The sequence below is a fragment of the Mixophyes fleayi genome, chromosome 2, assembly GCF_038048845.1.
Source record: "Mixophyes fleayi isolate aMixFle1 chromosome 2, aMixFle1.hap1, whole genome shotgun sequence".
NCBI lineage: Eukaryota > Metazoa > Chordata > Amphibia > Anura > Limnodynastidae > Mixophyes > Mixophyes fleayi.
In genome coordinates this window covers 143,965,961-143,985,994 of record NC_134403.1, presented here as the reverse complement: position 1 = coordinate 143,985,994, position 20,034 = coordinate 143,965,961, and the positions used below count along the sequence as shown (strand labels likewise).

At 40.8% G+C, this 20,034-nt stretch overlaps 1 protein-coding gene across 2 annotated transcripts in view; it reads right to left on the bottom strand.

Moving 5' to 3' along the window:
- Positions 1–20,034, bottom strand: part of CNGA3 (cyclic nucleotide gated channel subunit alpha 3) — a 67,236-nt gene that overhangs the window by 3,754 nt on the left and 43,448 nt on the right. The window contains exons 5-8 of one of the 2 annotated variants that reach the window (XM_075200123.1): positions 12,617–12,667; positions 8,241–8,333; positions 2,478–2,585; positions 2,264–2,370 (exon numbers count right to left, since the gene is read on the bottom strand). In XM_075200123.1, the coding sequence (XP_075056224.1) occupies positions 2,264–2,370; positions 2,478–2,585; positions 8,241–8,333; positions 12,617–12,667 (359 nt within the window). The remainder of the gene's footprint in view (positions 1–2,263; positions 2,371–2,477; positions 2,586–8,240; positions 8,334–12,616; positions 12,668–20,034) is intronic. The other variant, XM_075200122.1, reaches the window with a different exon arrangement.

Sequence of the window (20,034 nt, the reverse complement as noted above, 5' to 3'; positions counted from 1 at the left end):
TCTTATTGGGGCTATTGGAGCTGATTGGGGAGGGGATAAGTCAACTTATTAAATGTGAATGCTGTTAATTTAATGTCAAAGCTGGTTGGGAGAAAGGAAGACCTAATTTAATATTAGGGTATTTTGGGAGTATGGAAGGTCTAATTATTACATGTGGGTGCTATTGATTTACTGTTGGAGCTGGCTGGGGGGAGGGAGGCCTAGTTTGTTTACTCATTGAAGGGCTCGACTTTCCAGTAGGTTAATAGTATCTATTCCTTTACCAAACAGGGCTGCAATATTACAGGATCCAGCCAAGCAGCAATTGAACTTGAGACACCATCAGCAGCAGGTAGCCAAAGCTGCAAGAACAGGTGGCAGAGAGCAGAACAGTCTGCCAACTGTCCGATTCTAATGCAACAGTCCATTGGAGGGACTGTCGGCAGGTATGTTCGGCTTTATGCGGCTTTGCTTGTGAAGGGTGAGCTACATGCATCCAATCACTGTCTTTGGACTGAATGAGGGCAGCAATATATTTATGCTTATGTGAGAGACATAAGGCCAATTAACCCTCCTTTTTGCATCAGGAACTGACAGAAGGGTGCAGCATTAATCAGTGCTAAAAGTTGTGCACATTCACCAGGCCAAATTTATGAAGCATAAAATGGACAAGGTTCAGTGCAAAATATATTTTAGTGATATCACCTTGATTTACTCAGGCACAGCTAGCTTTGAATGGCATTTGCATGACCTTTCTTCATAAATGGCGATAGGGCTACTTTCTATTGCAGCTATTTGCAGTGAAAGAAAACATCATATTGCCATAATTTATCAATAAAATCTCACCAAGGCAGCTGAGTTTCACTGACCCAGAGTGAAAAGAGTTAACTTACGCTTCCCGGACCAGTCACAAGCAGGCCCGGTGCTCCCATTAGGCAAGGTTAGGCACTTGCCTAGGGCGCCGGGCTCTGGAGGGCGCCTGGAGGGCGCCTGGAGGGCGCCACAGAATTCTAAAATACTTTAAAACTGTGCGGCGACCGCTGACCATACCTGTCACGGCCGCCGCACTGCATTCAGATGCACGCCTCTCAGCTCCATCTCCTCCCCTCCACTTACTAGTGTCAGTGAGTGGAGGGGAGGAGACGGAGCAGAGAGGCGGCGGTGGTGAGACAAGGTAAGGAGAGGAGGGAGGAGGGCGGCGATTTTTGCGGGGGGGCGCCGCTTTTTTAAAAATGCCTAGGGCACCGTGGACCCTAGCACCGGCCCTGGTCACAAGGCATGTGTGCACGCATGCCCTGACTAGCATGTTCACACATGTGCAAGGTAACTGAAAGCCCAGAGGTAAGATTTTCAGTTCCACTTAGTAATACAAATAAAAATACTAAATAAAATAGTTAAAAATAGATTTAAATGATAAAGAATAAAAATTTGTTTTTAAGTTTTCCCAAATGAAGGGCACCAGCCATTTCTACTATCAGGGGAGGGCTGGCAACATTTTAGCCCAGGGGACAAGATTCGACTCAACATCCTATTTTAAAGGGGAAAAAATGCAGGTGACCCAGCCCAAGGTAGCCCACTATGGGACTGCCCCAGTGGGCAGGTGCCTCCCTGCCCCCTTCCTAGCCTGCCCCTGTCCACTATCTAAAAATACTTTTGATTTTCCACTAGCTTAGAGCTGGCAGAGATGGGGTCTTGTCTTTTACTTAATAGGGACAAAGGTGCTGAATGATATAAGAGTAGGAATAAGAATTTGACCACCGTGTGGTCTATGGGCCAACAGCTGGTGGGAAAGACCATCCTCCTTTTGCAACTCCAGTGCCTATGGGAAGCCTAAATGGCTGGGAAGGTGATGGTGAGGGCAATGTGGTACTAAAGTTGTAGGAGCTGAGCATGTAGCTGCACTGTGCAAAGTCAAAGCTATTAGTAGTGCACACCCAGTGCTCTTCATGAGTGACGTCCACTGTATATAGTACATATGCGGCTTGTAACTGGGTCCCACTGACCAATTTACGTGAAAAAATAGGTAGTGCCATATTGAGGTCACACAGAGTTGACAAGACACCAGTTATCAAACGTGCCACAAGGCAATATAAAGTCCGGTTTTACTGATAATTATTTATGAAGTGACATGGAACATATCATATTAAACATGAGTTTACCATGATGTGCGTTCCTCTTTATACCTCACCAAAATAGCCTGTTAATGTACATGTGAGGGGGTACTATTATAGTGCGCTAGCTCCCAAGGCCAAATTCCAACAGTTTTGGCATGAGCACAACTCACCTGTTCTGAATCTCACTATTGTGTCAATGATGTATATAAGATCTGCACTGTAATCCAGGACCAGCCACAGGATGACATTGTTTTTATGCAGCTCATCAAAGCAAGCCCTACAAAACAAATAAACATATATATATATATATATATATATATATATATTAGTCAATACACATACACATATATGCATACACACACATATATACAGAGATATCTGCACCTGCACACTAGAAAACACCAGTTGTAGAGCACAGGTATAGAGATGATCGATAACCATCTGTAGTAGAAGTTGCTGGCTGGATCAATTACAAATATTTCTTTCTTCTTTCTGTAAATAAAAAAAATATATATTATGGATCCCGGAATGTGGTAGATGTGTATGTAGTGTATTCACCTGTGCTCTAGTCCCTTCTGGTTAAAGTAATATAACTGATGTTAATGTCACTGTGAAAACAATGAAGTAGTTACCGCCAACTAGCCTTTACTTGTCTGTCAACTGATGTGCTGCTAAGTCTCTTATTTTAAATGTGGGGTCATTTTGATATTGTAATACCCCAATCAGTAGGAGAGACCCTGTAGTCTGGCATGTAGATAGGGCCAGGCAATGTGCTTCCTTTATTGCCCCTGACACCCTATAAAAAGAGGTATAGGATTTCTATTGCTGAAGCTTTCTTGATCTTTATACCAAGAATATATACTCTACTTTGGTAAATTGAAAACTACCCACTTGTTCAAACACAGATGGAAAATATTAAGATTATTTATAGGGCTGGACTGAATGACAACCGTAGCATAACCTGGAAACAATAAGTTGTCCAAAATAGTTGTTTACATAAATATATAAGTATATATAAGTTATAATATATACACTTACATGAAAGATGACAATGAAGAAGTCAATGGAGACCCAGTCATTTTGAAATTAAAATATTGTCACAATAAAGGTCAAATTAATAAAGCATCAAATTAATTCTGATAATTTAATTAGTATAGCGATTGGACTATCCTTCCCGATTTGCTATTAGATCTAGGGCTCTCTTCTGCAATATGTTAATGTATAAAGCCGTTTCTGGAAAGTAACTGTACAAAGTTGGCACTGAGGCCCATAGCAACCAATCACAAATTGTGATTAGTATATATAACAGCACCACTCTTGCACATTTAACAATACATTATTGTTCATAAATACCTCTATGTCAAACGACACAAGGTAACATTAAAAATATTACTATTTTCTTCTCTGTGCTGGAAGAGACCCAGGGAAAAAATCGTCACAAAAGAGGCCCAGATCTATAGTTTTACAGCAATGCAATATGAAAATGACACATCCGAAAGTGGATATCTTATTTAACTGGTTAGTGATTGGTGATTATAGGTACCAAAAACTCACTTCTGCCATTTTGTGTTGTCTATTTTAAAATTTCCCTATTTTAGTATTCAAAAATAATCATATCAGCATGATAAATATACATCTTTCTTAATAATTTATGTATCAAATCACTAGCTGCCAATTAAAGATGTATGGTTTAGTTGATCTCCGCAAATCTTGCTGATTTATTACCAATTTTTAATTTGTTACCATCAAAAACACCAAGGAACTACACAGAAAAAGGCTTTTCTACTGCTCAGTAAAAAGAATAATGTGGACCAAGCTTTTCATCTTTCTAAACCCTCTGGACAGATATGGCCTTTATCAAACAAGTGAGTATCATCAAGTCATATCTATATTTATAATGTGTGCAGTATATAACAGACCAAGGTAGTCAGAGTGTCATTTAAAAACAGAATTTAACCATGTGAGTGTCAAAATTTGCTCAGCTGTTCAATGGATATTTAAAGTGATGTGTGTAGGTTCAATGGTAAAATGTCATTACAGTCATATGATAAAAATTCCTTTGTTTTAAAACTGACCGCATATGTCTGATCCTAATGCTTGGTGGGCAGGATCCTTGTTCAGTTTGCCCACATACGTTGGAAGCCTAATGACTCAGGCCAAATTAATTCCAGCAGGTGGCAGATGGCCGCATACAGGCAGATAGTGTTCCTTTTCTGACAGCAGTAACAATCTAATCAATGTCACTTTTGGATTAATATCAGGCACATGCTGCTCTATTAGGCCAAATTCCAGGTTTTAGCTGCAATATCACAGTCACAGTATGTATGGCCAGTTTATATAACACCTTGATATCTTATCTTTGTGCCTTACCTAAATGAGATGATTTCCATAAACAGTAGTAGTGAATCAGCAAGGCATTAATGCTGAGCATATTATCATCAATATACTCGATATAGAAAAATCTGTTATTAAACATGGAGATCTTACTACCTGTTTATTTTAAATAAATTTCGATTTCTGGTTCTCTATCTTTTACTAATGTTGTTCCTCCAGCAAGAAAATAATACACTAAAAGCATAACCGTCTACAGATTATTAGCTATTAGTTGCTAACATTTGTTTTTAAGTGTCAGCATACAATTTGTTTCACAAGAAAGTAGAAACTGGGTCCACAAATCCTATGTTTAATGTCCTCTAATAACATTTCCACACCAACTTCACACTTTTCAGGTGCTGAGAAGAAACATGGATTAATTCAATATTAACTTGCACACCACTTAGAAATGTGTCCAAATGTGAAACCCTTACTGGTGCTGTATGATCACTTAATGGGGTGTCATGATGTAGCATACTTACCCAACTCAGGAACTCTATGGCTATTTGCATACTAATCAGGTTATGGACAGCATGCTAATTTGTGCCATTCGTCTGCTCCAAGTCAACACTGTGTACCAGTGAGAAGTTATTGCAATTAGTACACTCGGTTCCCCTAACAAGAAGGGAGCCCTTTTTTCTTTTTGCTAGCGATTGCGAATAGTTTGTACATAACAACTGAGGACCTGGCACCTGTTAAACAGCATTGTGATTATTGTTCATATTACACTGTTTGTTTGACTTTACTTCTGTAACAGGAAGGGCTTACTTTGCCAACTGATTGGAGGTTCACCTCTGTCACAGACCACTTCTACTGGTTCCAATTGGTCAAAACAACTACTTGAAGATTGCAAGCATCAACCATGTGGTAGGAGGTTATTTCTGCAACCACCAAGCTCCTTCACCAGCATCTGGAAACATTTACGCTTATGTCTGGTGTGTATCTATGAATACCGTCTTGTGGCCTGGCTTGGATACCATATACACTCTGGTTAGCTGATGGGCATAGGCAACTAAAGACCAGAGTCCACCCCTCCCGCCGAACACCGTTTCCCTGGAGGTGGACACAGGTGTTGTGGGTAGTGCACTGCAAACTCAAATAAGGTTGGGAGCCAGATCATCTCAATTCAATGAATATATAATTTTATTTACACTTATCCTGCATATAATCACTTACACTCACAGCCTCTCCAAACACTACAAGCACATTACTTTAGCAGATGGTACATGCAACATGTTTACAGTCTCCTTCTCCACCTACACAGTACTTGTTACAGAGATGACATCATAGAAAGCTACATAGTAGTAGGTGCTGCTGGGAGCAGTAGTTTCACACATATTCTCACAAGGCAGCTAGCAACCTTCTTATAAACCATGGAATCGTCCACTCCATGTAGCAACACTGTCAACGCACAGTGATTCACCCTCACTGTATAGGGGCACTTTCAAGGGGGCTCACTCCCTGATGTTGCATTGATAACAATTACACATATCCAGGGACTCTCTCTCTCAGCCATCCAGCTCCAGGCAGTGCTTTCCCCACTGTGAGGTTCATCTAGGCTGCTCCCTTTACCTTCCATCCCAATATCTAGAGACTCTCCTCTGGCTGCTCTACACAGTGCCCCCACCTCTAAAGGGTTACTTCCCTCCAATTGGGCTTTACATAAGTTAACTCATTCCAATTGGCACCTCTGTAGCCATGCTGCTTCTGCAGTGACCCCCTTTCCCTTTCTATATGGGTGTACTTCTCAGTGGACTCTTTAAGTTAGACTCCGTCTCCTCTTAGTGTGAGAGGGTGCCCCCCCCCCACTGTGGAGCTCATGAAGAGTAAAAGACTAATTTGTCCTGGGATCCAGCAAAGGTAAGCTTCAATTCTTCTTTCTTCCATGTCCTGCCACTTGTGCAGGCTAATTAGGAATGATTCGCTGTCAGTGGCCAGAAAGCTGAGCCAACTAGGTCTCACCTCTGGGTGTTTAAACTTTTGGCGCTTCAGTGAGCCAATTGGGGCTTGCTGCATCATTGTGGGCAGTCAGCGCGACGGTGGCTAGTTAAGCCGTCACACCTGGCGCCATTGGTAGTTCATCAGCGGAGCCAGATAGAGAGGACATCTGGAGTCTGGCGAGAGGCAAGACAAGATGACCGGTGGAAAGAAGGCATTGAGTCAAGGAAAGAAAAAGACAGTGGCGGCTTAGAGATTTGCAGACAACCATCAAGAGGAGGCAGAGACCATTCTTGGATGAGCACCATTTTTTTGGCTGCATCCCTCTCTTTGTGGGGCCCTCATTCATAGAACAGTGAGTAGGGTGTTCAGGCGGGATTCTTCCCTGTCCCGAATATCCATAGTCCCACACCCAGGCCCAGAACAAAACGAGGTGTCGGCAATCGGGGTAGAGTTAAGTGTGTCTACTCCCTGCCGTCACCTCGAACACCCACTCGCCTTCCATACCATATCCCTAACCTTCAGTAACCTGTCTGGTTTCTTGCCTAGACTGAAGGACTGAGAAGTCTGAACACTGAGATTGGACCACGGGGTTCCTGGTGAGGACTGTACAGTGCGTCTCATAGTCGTACCTCAGGATCAGGTAAGGACCTGGGGATTTACGGTTAGTGTTGCCCTAGGCACCTTCACATTACTGCGCTCACTACTGTGCATCTTCCCCTTCAGAGTATAGTTAAACTTGCCTCCATGCGGTTCCTGTCAACAAACCCACTCCCAGGGTGCTGACACTCCTCCTCAGGGTAGATGTTTCTTTCTTGTATGGGATCTCTTGGTTGTTGGGGGTTCTTATTTATTGGGGTCTCTCATTCCCCTTTTTTCATTTAATGTCCACATCCCACTACTCCAGACGTAGACGTGCCTAAGTGCCAGAATCACATAAGTCTGCATAGGAGCATATACATGTGCCCACTTTCTTGGCATGTGCAGAGCGATTTCACACATAATACGCTATGCACACTGGTGTGGTGCTCACTCTGCATCCGCCCCATAGACTTTTCAGTCTTTAGTACAATTTTCATACATCATGCTGGAGGGAGGTAAACCAGCCCCTTGTCTCTTTAATCAATTCAGGCTCATCCATTTATCAGTGAAGAATCAGTCTGGAACTTTTAACTTTACATTGATTTCACTGTATTGCCAGAAAGAGGGGGAGCTCAGCCCACTCTCTGCCTTGACTCCACTAAGTCTGGCCTGGGACATTTAATCTTTAAATCTTTCACCAAAAGCAGTAGTCTGTAGCTACTGCAGCCAGAGCTCTTTGGACTCAGCTGTAATGCTTTTGCATTCTGGGACCCCGGGGAACAGTGCACTATCTGAATTCATTTGAAATCTTATACCACCAGAAGGGACTCCAAGGCTACTACCCTCCAATCCTCACTTGGGAAATTAAAGTGAAGTAACTTGGCCTCTTACCTCTCACTGCCTGCTGTCATTTCCAGCACTTGTACTCCTAATATACCTGGATCACCACTGGGCCACCTTGGTAAGTCTTTTTTTAATTTAAATATATTTATATAAAGTATAAATTGCTAAACACATTTATATTGTAGATCTGGAAATGTGTTTATTCCATTTATTCCTCTGGTTAAAAACTGTCTTTTTATGTATATTTGTAAACAGAATTTGATATAAAAAACAATTTGGTTAAAAATTCTTTAAATTCATACCTATATATTACATTTCTGAAATACAAGACATCTTTGACAAGTCTGATAAGTATGATACAGTGTAGATAAGTATGATACAGTCTAGGCTAGCAAAGCTTTTAGTACTTACTCATTTTCTTTTTTATCATCATTTTTTGCATCTTTTTTGTCTGTTTGTTTTTGCTCTTTGTTCTCATTCACAGCGTTCTGCTCCTTCTTTGTACTGTTTAATTGAGTAGATTTTTACATAGATACTGGAAAGAGGCCTTTCAGCAGAAGAGAATAGCAGAACAACAAGATCTAGCTACCTATTTTCAGCTACATGAATATGTGACCATTTTTCCAGACGTTCTTCAGATTGTGATCTTCAAATAACTGGTTTCAATGTGCACAAATGTTGTCAGTTTAATAGTGGATGGAAATGAAAATCACAATTTATGTTATTTGAGATACTTTGTAAGACAACATTTCATGAGCTGCATCCTGTTAGAAAAATAGTATAGTGATGGGTGTTAATATGGACACTTTGGGACTGATTCACGAAGGCACATATCTGCCGATTCTGTACATATTGCAACTCTGACCATACTCAACTAAATGCAGCAACGTTCAATGCATTTACGTACACAAAGCACAGTTACTACAGCCTACAATTTCTGGAAGGGAACAGGGCGGTGAAGCAGCTGTAGTCAATGTACAGTAAGGGTGTGTCAAACTAGAGCGCACATAGCCTCTTCCGAATCAAGCTTTGGGCATCTCAAAGTTACTTGTTTTTCTGCCGTATCTCTTGCTCCAGTTACAGGGTTAGTCTAAGTCCTGGGTATGAGTGATGACAGTCTCGTATGCATGCTATGACATGTGTTTGTAATCAAGCGCAACTGTAAAATTGTATTTTATGTTTAGTAGACATTAATTACATTCTAATAAATGTATATCATGGCGAAAAAAATATATTAAAAAAATAGTTTTTGTTTTTAACTATTTTATCATTAATGTTTATATTATTAACAGCTAACAGTAGTAAGTCAATATTTTTTTCTTTTTCTGCGCGTTATTTTGCGAATGTATACCCATATAGGCTTTGGACGTATCCTACAATGCCTTGTGTAGTAGAGCTGAGCAGACTTACACACGAGTTCATCAGCGCACATATCTTCAAATCCATTCCTTGTTGAATTCAGGAGTATGCAGAGCTGATTAACGTGCTTTTTTAAACAGATGCACGTTGCGTTCAGTATGCATGCCTTGATGAATCTGGCCCGTTAACTTTGTATATACAGAGGATAATCTATTAAACCTTGTAAGAGATTTAAAGCCTTTACAAAAAACTGTTCTGCTGTTTATAATAAATGACACCGCTATTTGTGAATGTTAGATATTGATGTTTTGCAAAAATATCACATATAGTCCATAAATGGGCAAGAGGCAGCTCAGCAAGCTCTCACAGGGGTCCCCCTGATCCTTCCTGATTAATGCTCCTGGTGGGGCCCCAGGTGAAGCTCAACCCTGGAGTAGCTGCAAGAGCATCACATGACCCCACAATGCAGGAGATGAGATCAGAGGAGGAGAAGGGAGTGCAGTGCAGTCAACACCGTGTGATCGCCCTCCTGCAGGAAATACCGTCATTCCTGATTCTGTTAACAAGTGCACTTTTTGCTGCTGAATAGTATGAATTAGTGGTAATTATTGCCCATTAGTTGCTAATTAGGGGTGATTATTTAATTAGTAGGGGGGGCATATTGGGGCTCTGACTGGACATGTTGGGGGAGAGTTTTAATCACATGTCAGGTGCACTGTCACCTAGAAACACCTCCTACACCACCATTTCACTCCAAATTAGCCCTATGCATCTTTCAATGAGGTTATTTTGGATGTTGGACAGTGAAGCACGACAGGGATCGATGTGGGGGGCAATGAGAGTCATGAGAGAGAGAGAATAATGTGGTGGGCAATGAGAAGTATGGCAGAGGGATCAATGTGATGGCAATGAAAGGAATGAGAGAGGGAGTGATATGGGTGGTAATGAGAGACATGATAGTGAGAACAATGTGGGGGGATTTGAGAGTGGGCAATACGGGTGAGTATGATAGGCATGAGAAATGGTTCAATGTAGGGCACAAGGAGAGGCATGAGAGAGGGCAGTATGGGTGGTCATAATTGGCAGATGGCAGAGTGTGGCAATGAGAGGGACACATAGGCTGGCAATAAGGCACGAGAGGGAGCAATTGTATGAGAGGAGATGGTCATATAATAATAAAAAACTATATAATATAAAATGTTATTCAAATATGGAATCCCCCTTTAAAAATACTGCCTTTGCTCCCCCTGTGCATGTGGGGAAGTGTGCAGGGAGGTGTGCATTACATGTGTTCTGGGGATATGTGGGGCATTTTGTGGCAAGTGGGGGTCTGAGGGTATGTGTTGGTACAGACAGGGCCGGTGCTAGGGTTCGCGGCGCCCTAGGCAAAATTTCGCCACGCCGCCCCCGCCCCCGAACACACTAAATAAAAAAATAATTTGATTTTTGCTTACCTTTTCTTCCTCTAGCTGCTCCTCGCGATGCATGCTGAGAGGGGAGGGGAGGGGGACGTTGGGAACAACTTTATTCACACTGTCGACAGTGTGATACTTCAGAGGCGCCGCCGGACAGGCTATCACATGATCACTGACGTCAGTCAGTGATCATGTGAGATGCGCCGTGGACATTGAAAAACAGTGGCGGCACCCCGCCGCCGCTGCACTACGTTCCCGAGCCGCTGAACCGCTGACTAGATTAGAAAATCTGCAGGTCCCGGCGCCCTAGGCAACTGCCTAAGGTTGCCTAATGGGAGCGCCAGGCCTGGGTACAGAGATCATTTTGGGACTGTTTTTATAGTGCGGGATTTTGTGTTTTAGAAAAAAATATCTTTATTTTGGTGCGTAGACAAATTTGCAGAGGGGAGAAGAAGAAAAAAGGAACAGGAGTAAGATAGAGGAGGTGTGTGTGGTTAAATGTATTGTTTTAAGTCATTACTGAAGAGTTTTAAGTTGCCCTTCACTAATCTTTTTTCTTTATTCCAGTACCTAGTCTGTTTGTTTGTGGGTTTTTAATTTTATATGATAGTAGTGGGGGAATAATTGTGGGTCCTAAAAAGTCATATAGCCTTACGTGTTCCCCGTCCAATCTTGCTGTCCCTCCTGAAGGCTCCAAGTGTCCAGCACAGATTGCCACTGTACTACTAAGGTGGCCTATTTCAAATAGACTGAGCCAGTGTCAATGGCCCTTTGAAGTCCCCATTCGCATAAAACTGCCAACACCACTATTACTGTTTCAATTAGATAAGTGGCAGTAGGTGAAACTGTCAATATTATTACATGTTACTGAATTTCATCCAAAGCTAAATGATAAGTTCTTGTTTAATAACCTTATTTTATATTAATGTTTATACCTTTCCTCTATGTGCCTTCTCTTTTCTAAACCGTGCATATTAAGATCTTTGATTCTTTTCTGATAAGTTGGTTTGTATCCTAAATATTATTTTCATATCTCTTATCTGAACTGATTTTAGTTTAGTTTACTAATTAAAAAAACTACGTAATACTCAATGTGTGATCTTACTGGTGACCTATAAAGTGACAATGTAACATCTCTCTTCCTGGTATTTATGCCTATTTACAACCAAATATTCTACTTGCTTCTAATTGTAATTTTAAATTAAAATTCTCTGGCCCCTTTACTGTATTGTTGTTGGCAGCACATTGCTATTTATTATATATTCTGTATTTGGATTCCTTCTTCCAAGGAGTCCTATAGCATTGACTACAACACACTGGGCTTTTTGGGGTCCTGTTTTCATACTACTCAACATAATCATCTTCTTCTGTATTTAGCTTCGCTCACTTTTTTCATTTGTCTGATCTATAATAAAAGAATGTGCTACTACCTTTCTTAATCAGTTATACAGTTATTTTGTTTATGCTTTAGTTTATACTATTGTGTGTTTAGTTTTGACTAGCTTTTTATATTAACTTTTTTTCCCCTCTGATTAAAATTGCCTGCATTTCTTATATGCAGCTTTGTAGGTGGTGTAACATTTATCAGTCCTTTGGGAGGCCACATTGATTTTCTTCTTCATTTACTTTTACTCTAGCAAAAAGCTGTTGACTTTAAAATTTGAGATGTTACTAGTTCCAATAGATTTGATGCATTATCATGTCTATTGGTTTAGCTAACAAAAGTGATGCCTAAAATGTGTGTGTTGCCTTTGTATAGGCAACAGGCACACGTTAATGAATGGATAATGGCCACAATTCTTACAAACTAAAAACAATAACAGTAATAACAATAAATAGGGCAATTAGGGTTGCTATAGGTAGGTCAAGCACAATGTTCTATTGACTATATAATGAATACCTTTGGGGTAATACAACAACATCTACATCTATATCTAAAGCGGAGAGAACGATCACTACTAGTATATTAGGATGTTAATTTTATTCTACAATAGTAAACAGATGTGAACTTACTCATCCGTGTTGTTGCTGTTGTTGACATTGAAATCGGCAAGAACCCAGTGACTGTGATGATTTAATAAGAAATAAACAAATTAAAAAATATCTGCATCCTAATTTATTCAGTTAAAAATCTGAACAGGTTGCTGAATAAAGCCTTACTGGTTAATCAAATTAATATAGACTATCAAAGTGGGCCTGTCACCTGCACACAGTGGAAGTAACCATTTTGTGGGATGGACAAAATATTAATGGGAAGCCAAACAATTCACTAGTAACTAACACCTTGGGCCTAATTCATTAAGGAACTTAAATGAATATGTTTCTTATTTAAGTCTCCTGGATAAAACCATGGTACAATGCAAGGGGTGCAAATTAGTTTTCTGTTTTGCACATAAGTTAAATACTGCCTGTTTTTTAATGTAGCACAGAAATACTTGATAGCTTATTTGTACACTGAAATTTAAAGTTGATATTTGTGTGCTACATGAAAAAACAGTCAGTATTTAACTTATGTGCAAAACAGAAAACTAGTTTGCACCCCTTGCATTGTACCATGGTTTTGTCCAGGAGACTCAAATAAAAAACTTCTTAATTTAAGTTCCTTAATCAATCAGGCCCCTTATGAATATTAGCCAAACCAGATAATACCATGGTTCCTAGCAAACTGACAGGCTGCATCCAGTTCAATCCACAAAATGAATGCCCACAATGTGTGGGCATTCAAAAAATAAGGTTTTTTTACATAGTTGCAGTTGGGCAAACACAGAAGTTCTGAGAGAGGTTCCCATATGTAAATGGTGTAATAAAAAATTATTACAGGGGCGACAAAAGGATTTTTGAGATAGGAGATTACAAATGTAAAGGTAGAATACATTATTATCAGCAACTATTAAAGGAAAGGGATTACACCCTTAGTATTTGGCAAATTCTACTTCACAGTTTTAATATAACTATGTAAATGGTAAATACATATTACAATTTTACAGAGTATATGAATGCTAATATAGTTTCCACACTACATTGTATGAGTAATACTATATAACTTTTAAAATGGATGGCTCTCTACCACCTGGTGGCCATATGTGGTATGTTTTGTTTTTTTTTCAAAGAAATTGATTTAAGATGGCGGATCTTCCCTAAGCCTTTACCTCAATACAGTACCTCGACCTTGTAACTTAGCATGCAATCACTGTTTTAACAGAGACAAGGTCTTCTTATCCACATGTGCTGGAGAGCGTAACTACTGTCAATAGGGAGCGTCTACTGACACTGGTATCTGGTTGCATTCTTATGGCATCTGTTCATTCTGCCCCTTGAGGAGACTGTGCTTGATATAGGAGTGGTGAGAGCTGGGTTACAAATGAACTTAATGCTGCAATCTGAAGGGGGCATGTGTGGATCAAATCATGCATAAAAAAATTGGTGTAAATACCCGAGTCTGCAGGTATCTCACAACATTCTCAAGTAATACATAATAATAATATGCATGTAACAAGCTATAATATAACGTTCCTGAGTGCAATTAAATTACCACCGTACTTAAAAAGGCTTAAAAATGAAATATATGGGCAGTCTCATATGATTGTCTGCCATCGCCTACATTGACATGTTAATGGCCATATTTCACAAGGTTCCTCTTAGTGGCCATGTTTCACCAGGTAAAGCTAATGGCTTAATAGGCTCATTTTTCTAGGCACATCTCACTCTGTATGTCTCACTAGATAACCTTGAATGGGCATGAATCGCTTCACTAGATGCAGCTTCCTGTGTACATATCACTGTTCACATTTGGTAGTCTCATCTCAGTAAATACAGATTAATAAGCTTGTCACTGGTAGTAATCTATGAATTAGAGATGCAATGTAGAATTAGCTTTGGTCTAACAGTGCAATTCGGCTTGAAGTTTGCACCAGCTTAGAGATACCAGTCTCTGAGCCTCATGCTATACTTTTAATGAGACCTTAATGGTGCACGATGGAGGATATATTTCTAGGCATACTCAGAACAGTGTAAAAAACTGTTTGAAAAAAACCTGACTTATGTAGTAGAGACAGTCCCAATGCCCCATCACTCTCATAAATCCTTTAAGTCATAAATTATGCTAAATTAAACAGCACTTAAGGAGAAACACTGAAAGGTATAATTTAAAGAAATGCCTGGTTCTACAGGGGGAGAAGCACCTTTCTGTATAAGGTTGGCTTTTGATGATGAAGATTATGAAGATACATTTACACTTCTTCAGGCGCACCTCCATTGCACAAATGAGGCCATCTGATGATAAATATGCAGGGGTGGCAGGTTATCCCTTCTTTCATTATTTTAACACTTTTTTTTTATTTCTAATGCATATCTCCCAGCACTACAACACAAACACCAATTGTAATTTCTTGCACTACTCCTAATTCTGAAGTTTAATTAATTGTTTATTTTATACAGACAAGACATAGAGGTGGTTGGTATCATGGAGATATGTGGTAATGGGAAGAGGGGTGTAGGGGAAATCATAAATTACTTTATCCAAAAATAACCAGTGGGCCTAATTTATAAGACTCAAAATGGGTGCTGTGTATCTCAACTTTCGCAGGCGCTCCTTGATTTTCCCACAAAACCCATGGGTGGAACAAGATGATGGGGTTTGTGGAGGAGCAGAAGTTTGCAGTCAATGAGAGGAGAAGTTGGGCATAGTGATGGCGTTCCTTGCTACGTATGATGCCTAGTGCTGAGGGCTACACAGCCATTTATACTTTGCAAAAATACTTGATTGCTGGACTAGCTCTGAGCTGGTTGAGGTTAAGGACACAGTAGGGATAATCTGCAGAAACAAATGCAGTCCCACAAAACATTTAATTATATGAAAAAGCAGATATATATTCACCTAGTACATGCATAGGTGCACACCCTTATTCCACTTTTGGGTTCTGCCCCTATAATAATGGTCAACATGACCAGTTGAAAGATTGTGGATCCAAATGGAAATGAGCATGGTGTAAAGGATAAAGGAACATCTCAAATCCTGCTTATTTGCACTGTAAGACAACCACCTTCATGAATTATAACTTTAAAATTTTTCTCATTTATATCTTAAATATACTAAGGAAACATCGGGACTGTCTTTATAACATATTTTATATCTTTTTATTACAATGGAAGAAATGGCCCTATGAACAAAGTGCAAAGACATTCCATTGAGAATATAGACTGAGGCCTGATCTATGCCATTTGTAAAGACATGTAAAAATCAAGTGCTTTTGGGGGAAAAAAGGCCCCATGGCCGCCCCAAACCTTACGATCGTAAATTAACTTATTGCACCCCTTTTGCTTACTTAAATATCTTGGTCCACAAAGCAAATATCTAATTTTTATTTTGCTTAGGTACAAAATAAGCCATGTGTTTGGCATTCATGTTTACCCAAGTACTCTTATCAAAGGGATAACGTTTCTGTTCTAGCAATTGCCACCACCTTTGAAAAATTGATGCATGGTTTCAGAAACCGTGATTTAATAAAAGCTACATATTGGCAACGTTATAGATGACTTTTTTGACTAATTTCAGATTACAAAAATATGCACAGCAGTTTCACTTGATTATTTGTTCTGTTATATTTCTGGTAGTTCTTACAATGCTGCAAAGTCGAATATGTATGTTTCTCTATGAAGTACAGTGTGGGTAATTTATCATTGTCTATATAACAAGTAGGGAACAAGCAAGAAGGGCAGCTAGGAGCTAGAGCCAAATAAAACAGAGGACATTGCTATAAATGTACTGCAATGACATGATAAATGTCAGCATATTCAAGGTGAGATACAACGACACATTGTGTGCACTGCGCTTAAAGGCATGCTAAGGCAGAGGCGTGGAAACACTTGGGACAGAAACTATTCATGAACTAGTTCATCACAATGCTTTTTCTTTCCCATTTTTATATCAATCCCTCTAATTTGGTGTACAATTTCAAATTCTACTTCTGTCTCTAGAATATTCACTACCTTGCACCTATTTGCATTTTAAACTTTTCTCCTACTAGTACTGCTCACTAAACTCTGTGACAGTCCTTATGTGTCACCCAATACCAACACGTATTTATCCCACTCAAAGTGGACGTGTCACTTACACATTTAGCGTGTATCAGAACAAACAGCATATACACAGGTATAGCACGCTCATTGCGTGTTTCCACTGTATAGTTTCTTCTATGTTGAATTTTTTACGCATCTACATGAAGGTTTTGTGATAGAAGCCATGCGCAAGCATTCCATATACTGGCAAACATACTTTTATACATAATGAGATATCAGCAAAGAGTTACATATTCTGTTTAAAATAGTGAAGTATTGGCTTAAGATTCTATGCAATATATATAGCTCATGAAGACAAGACAGAAGTGCTAAAACATAGTGTATCTCATTTTTTTCTATTTAATGTACGTGCATTTATTTGCTTGACCTTTTATATTAAACTATATTTTATATGAGATATCCCTGTATTTTGAATATATTACACTATGGCATTCTTATTTGCTTGAATTGCAGTACACGATTTCCACATGGACCAATATTGAGGAAGATTCTGATGTTCCTGTGTTTTTATCAGATAAGCAATATATTTATTACTCTTTGGCACGCGGCTATTTATTCATCATCCGTTTATATCAGTTATTTTTGGTTTCACACTATGTTTTGGTGCTTCTGTCTTTTGTTTTATGTCTTAATTTCTAGGTTGTGCATCCGCAAATAGGTGCCATTAGATGTGAAGCTGCCTACTGTATGTGTGGTATTTTTCCTTGTATTGAACACGTTTTGCACTGTATTACACTAAGTGCCGTTTGGTCTATTCACCGTTTTTTCACAATATATAGCTAATTTCAACTATTTAATTAGCATTGATGTTAGGTTTCAAGGTTACCTTAGTCAGTATTTACGCCGGCCTTCCTAGGGCGCGGAGTCTAACGGCCCTCCCGGTCTTCTCCAAGAACCGCCGCAAGGCAGGGTGGGTTTTGCTGCCGGAGAACCGCAGGTCGCGGCCCCCAGGTTAGCCGTATACTCAGAAGGTAGTAGTCTGGAGTAGAGACTAGCGGGATGCAGGAGTCAGTCCACGGTACAGCCCCAGGAGCAGAAGCGTAGTCCAGAATAGCCGGTTCGGTACACAGAGATCCGTCCGTTATGCAGTACCAGGGGTTAGGCAGAAGAATGGTCTGGAGACTAGCTGGTTCGGTACACAGAGATCCGTCCGTTATGCAGTACCAGGGGTTAGGCAGGAGAATGGTCTGGAGAATAGCGCTGGTTCGGTACACAGAGATCCGTCCGTTATGCAGTACCAGGGGTTTAGGCAGAAGAATGGTCTGGAGAATAGCGCTGGTTCGGTACACAGAGATCCGTCCGTTATGCAGTACCAGGGGTTTAGGCAGAAGAATGGTCTGGAGAATAGCGCTGGTTCGGTACACAGGAATCAATAGTCACAGAGGAGAACACCAGGGTCCAAGCACAGGAAGTGCAGCCAGATACAGGAAAACACGTTGCTCTGACACCTGCAGTGTGTCAGAGCAGTCCTGAAGTAGGGATTTGAATTCCCCGCCCAGATCAGCTGAGCTGCCGCCGGGACCTACCCGGAAGTGCGGCAGTCCAGAACGGGGGAGCGGCGCTGACACGGGTAAGCGCCGTGACAGTACCCCCCCCCATTAGGGATGGCCACCGGACAGCCTATAAGGTTTCTGAGGGAATTTGGCATGGAATTTTCTTAACAGTATTGGAGCATGTAGATCACGTGCCGGAATCCATGAACGCTCCTCTGGTCCGTAGCCTTTCCAATCAACCAAGAATTGTAGAGAACCTCTGGAAATACGAGAATTTAGAATTTCCTTGACCTCGAATTCATGATCTTGCGTAGAGACAGCGGCAGGAGGTCTCTTGGAAGAGGAAAATTTATTAATGACCAGTGGCTTGAGGAGGGAAATGTGAAACACGTTGGGAATCCTTAAAGTAGGAGGCAACTTTAATCTGAAAGCTACTGGATTAATAACCTCCAAGATCTTGAAGGGTCCAATGAAACGGGGAGCGAATTTCCTAGAAGGAACCAACAGGCGAAGGTTCCGCGTAGATAGCCATACCTTATCGCCAGGAGAAAGTAATGGGGAAGGTCTTCTTTTCTTATCAAACGCCTTTTTGCTGGTGGCAGTGGCGTGAAGTAGGTTACGTTTGATTATACCCCACCTGGACGAGAAGTCTGACCACATGGAATCTACAGCAGGAATTCCGGATGTAGGCAAATCATTAAAAGGAGGAACTCTAGGATGAAAGCCTTGGAGAGCAAAAAAAGGGGAAACCAATGTAGAGTCATGAGAATTATTATTGTGAGCAAATTCTGCCCAAGGTAACAAATCAACCCAGTCGTCATGTTTAGCTGAAATGAAGCATCTGAGGAATTTTTCGAGCTCTTGATTAGTCCTCTCCGTTAGACCATTGCTTTGGGGGTGGTATGCAGAGGAAAAATTCAGTTTGATTCCACAAACACGAGAAAAGGCTCTCCAAAATCTTGCAACAAACTGTGTTCCACGGTCTGAAACGATGATCTCTGGGCAACCATGGAGACGAAATATTTCCTTAATAAAAAGTTGTGCCAGCACCGGAGCAGATGGGAGGCCTTTTAGAGGTACGAAATGAGCAGCCCGAGAGAAACGGTCTGTGACTACCCAAACCACGGAAAAACCTCTTGAAGAGGGTAAATCAGTGATAAAGTCCATGGAGAGATGACTCCATGGACGATCCGGAATGGGTAAAGGCTGTAACAACCCATAGGAGGCTTGTCGAGGTACTTTGTTCTGAGCGCAGACGGAACAAGCCGTAACGAACTCCCGAACATCAGAGTGAATCGATGGCCACCAGTAATTACGGGAGACAAAATCCAGAGTCTTCCTGATCCCAGCATGACCAGAGAACCGAGAGGCGTGAGCCCACTTGAGGAGTCTTGATCGAAGATGAGAAGAAACAAAGGTCTTCCCGGGAGGAATCGCTAGATGAGCAGGGGTGGTGGCCAGTATACATTTGGAACCCAGGATGGGTTTAGGAGTATCCTCAATAGTATCAGTGGCATCAAAGGATCGAGAAAGAGCATCCGCTTTCTTGTTCTTAGATCCTGGTCTAAAGGTGATGATCATATCAAACCGGGAGAAAAACAGGGACCATCTGGCTTGCCGAGGGTTTAAACAAGAAGCTGTTTGTAAGTATAGAAGGTTCTTGTGATCTGTAAAAATCGTGATAGGAAACCTAGCTCCTTCCAAATGATGTCTCCATGCTTCTAAGGCTAATTTGATGGCCAGGAGTTCCCTATCTCCGATGCCATAATTCTTCTCGGCAACAGAAAGTTTACGGGAAAAGAAACCACAAGGAGATAATTTTCCACCAGAGTCCTTCTGTGACAAAATGGCCCCCACTCC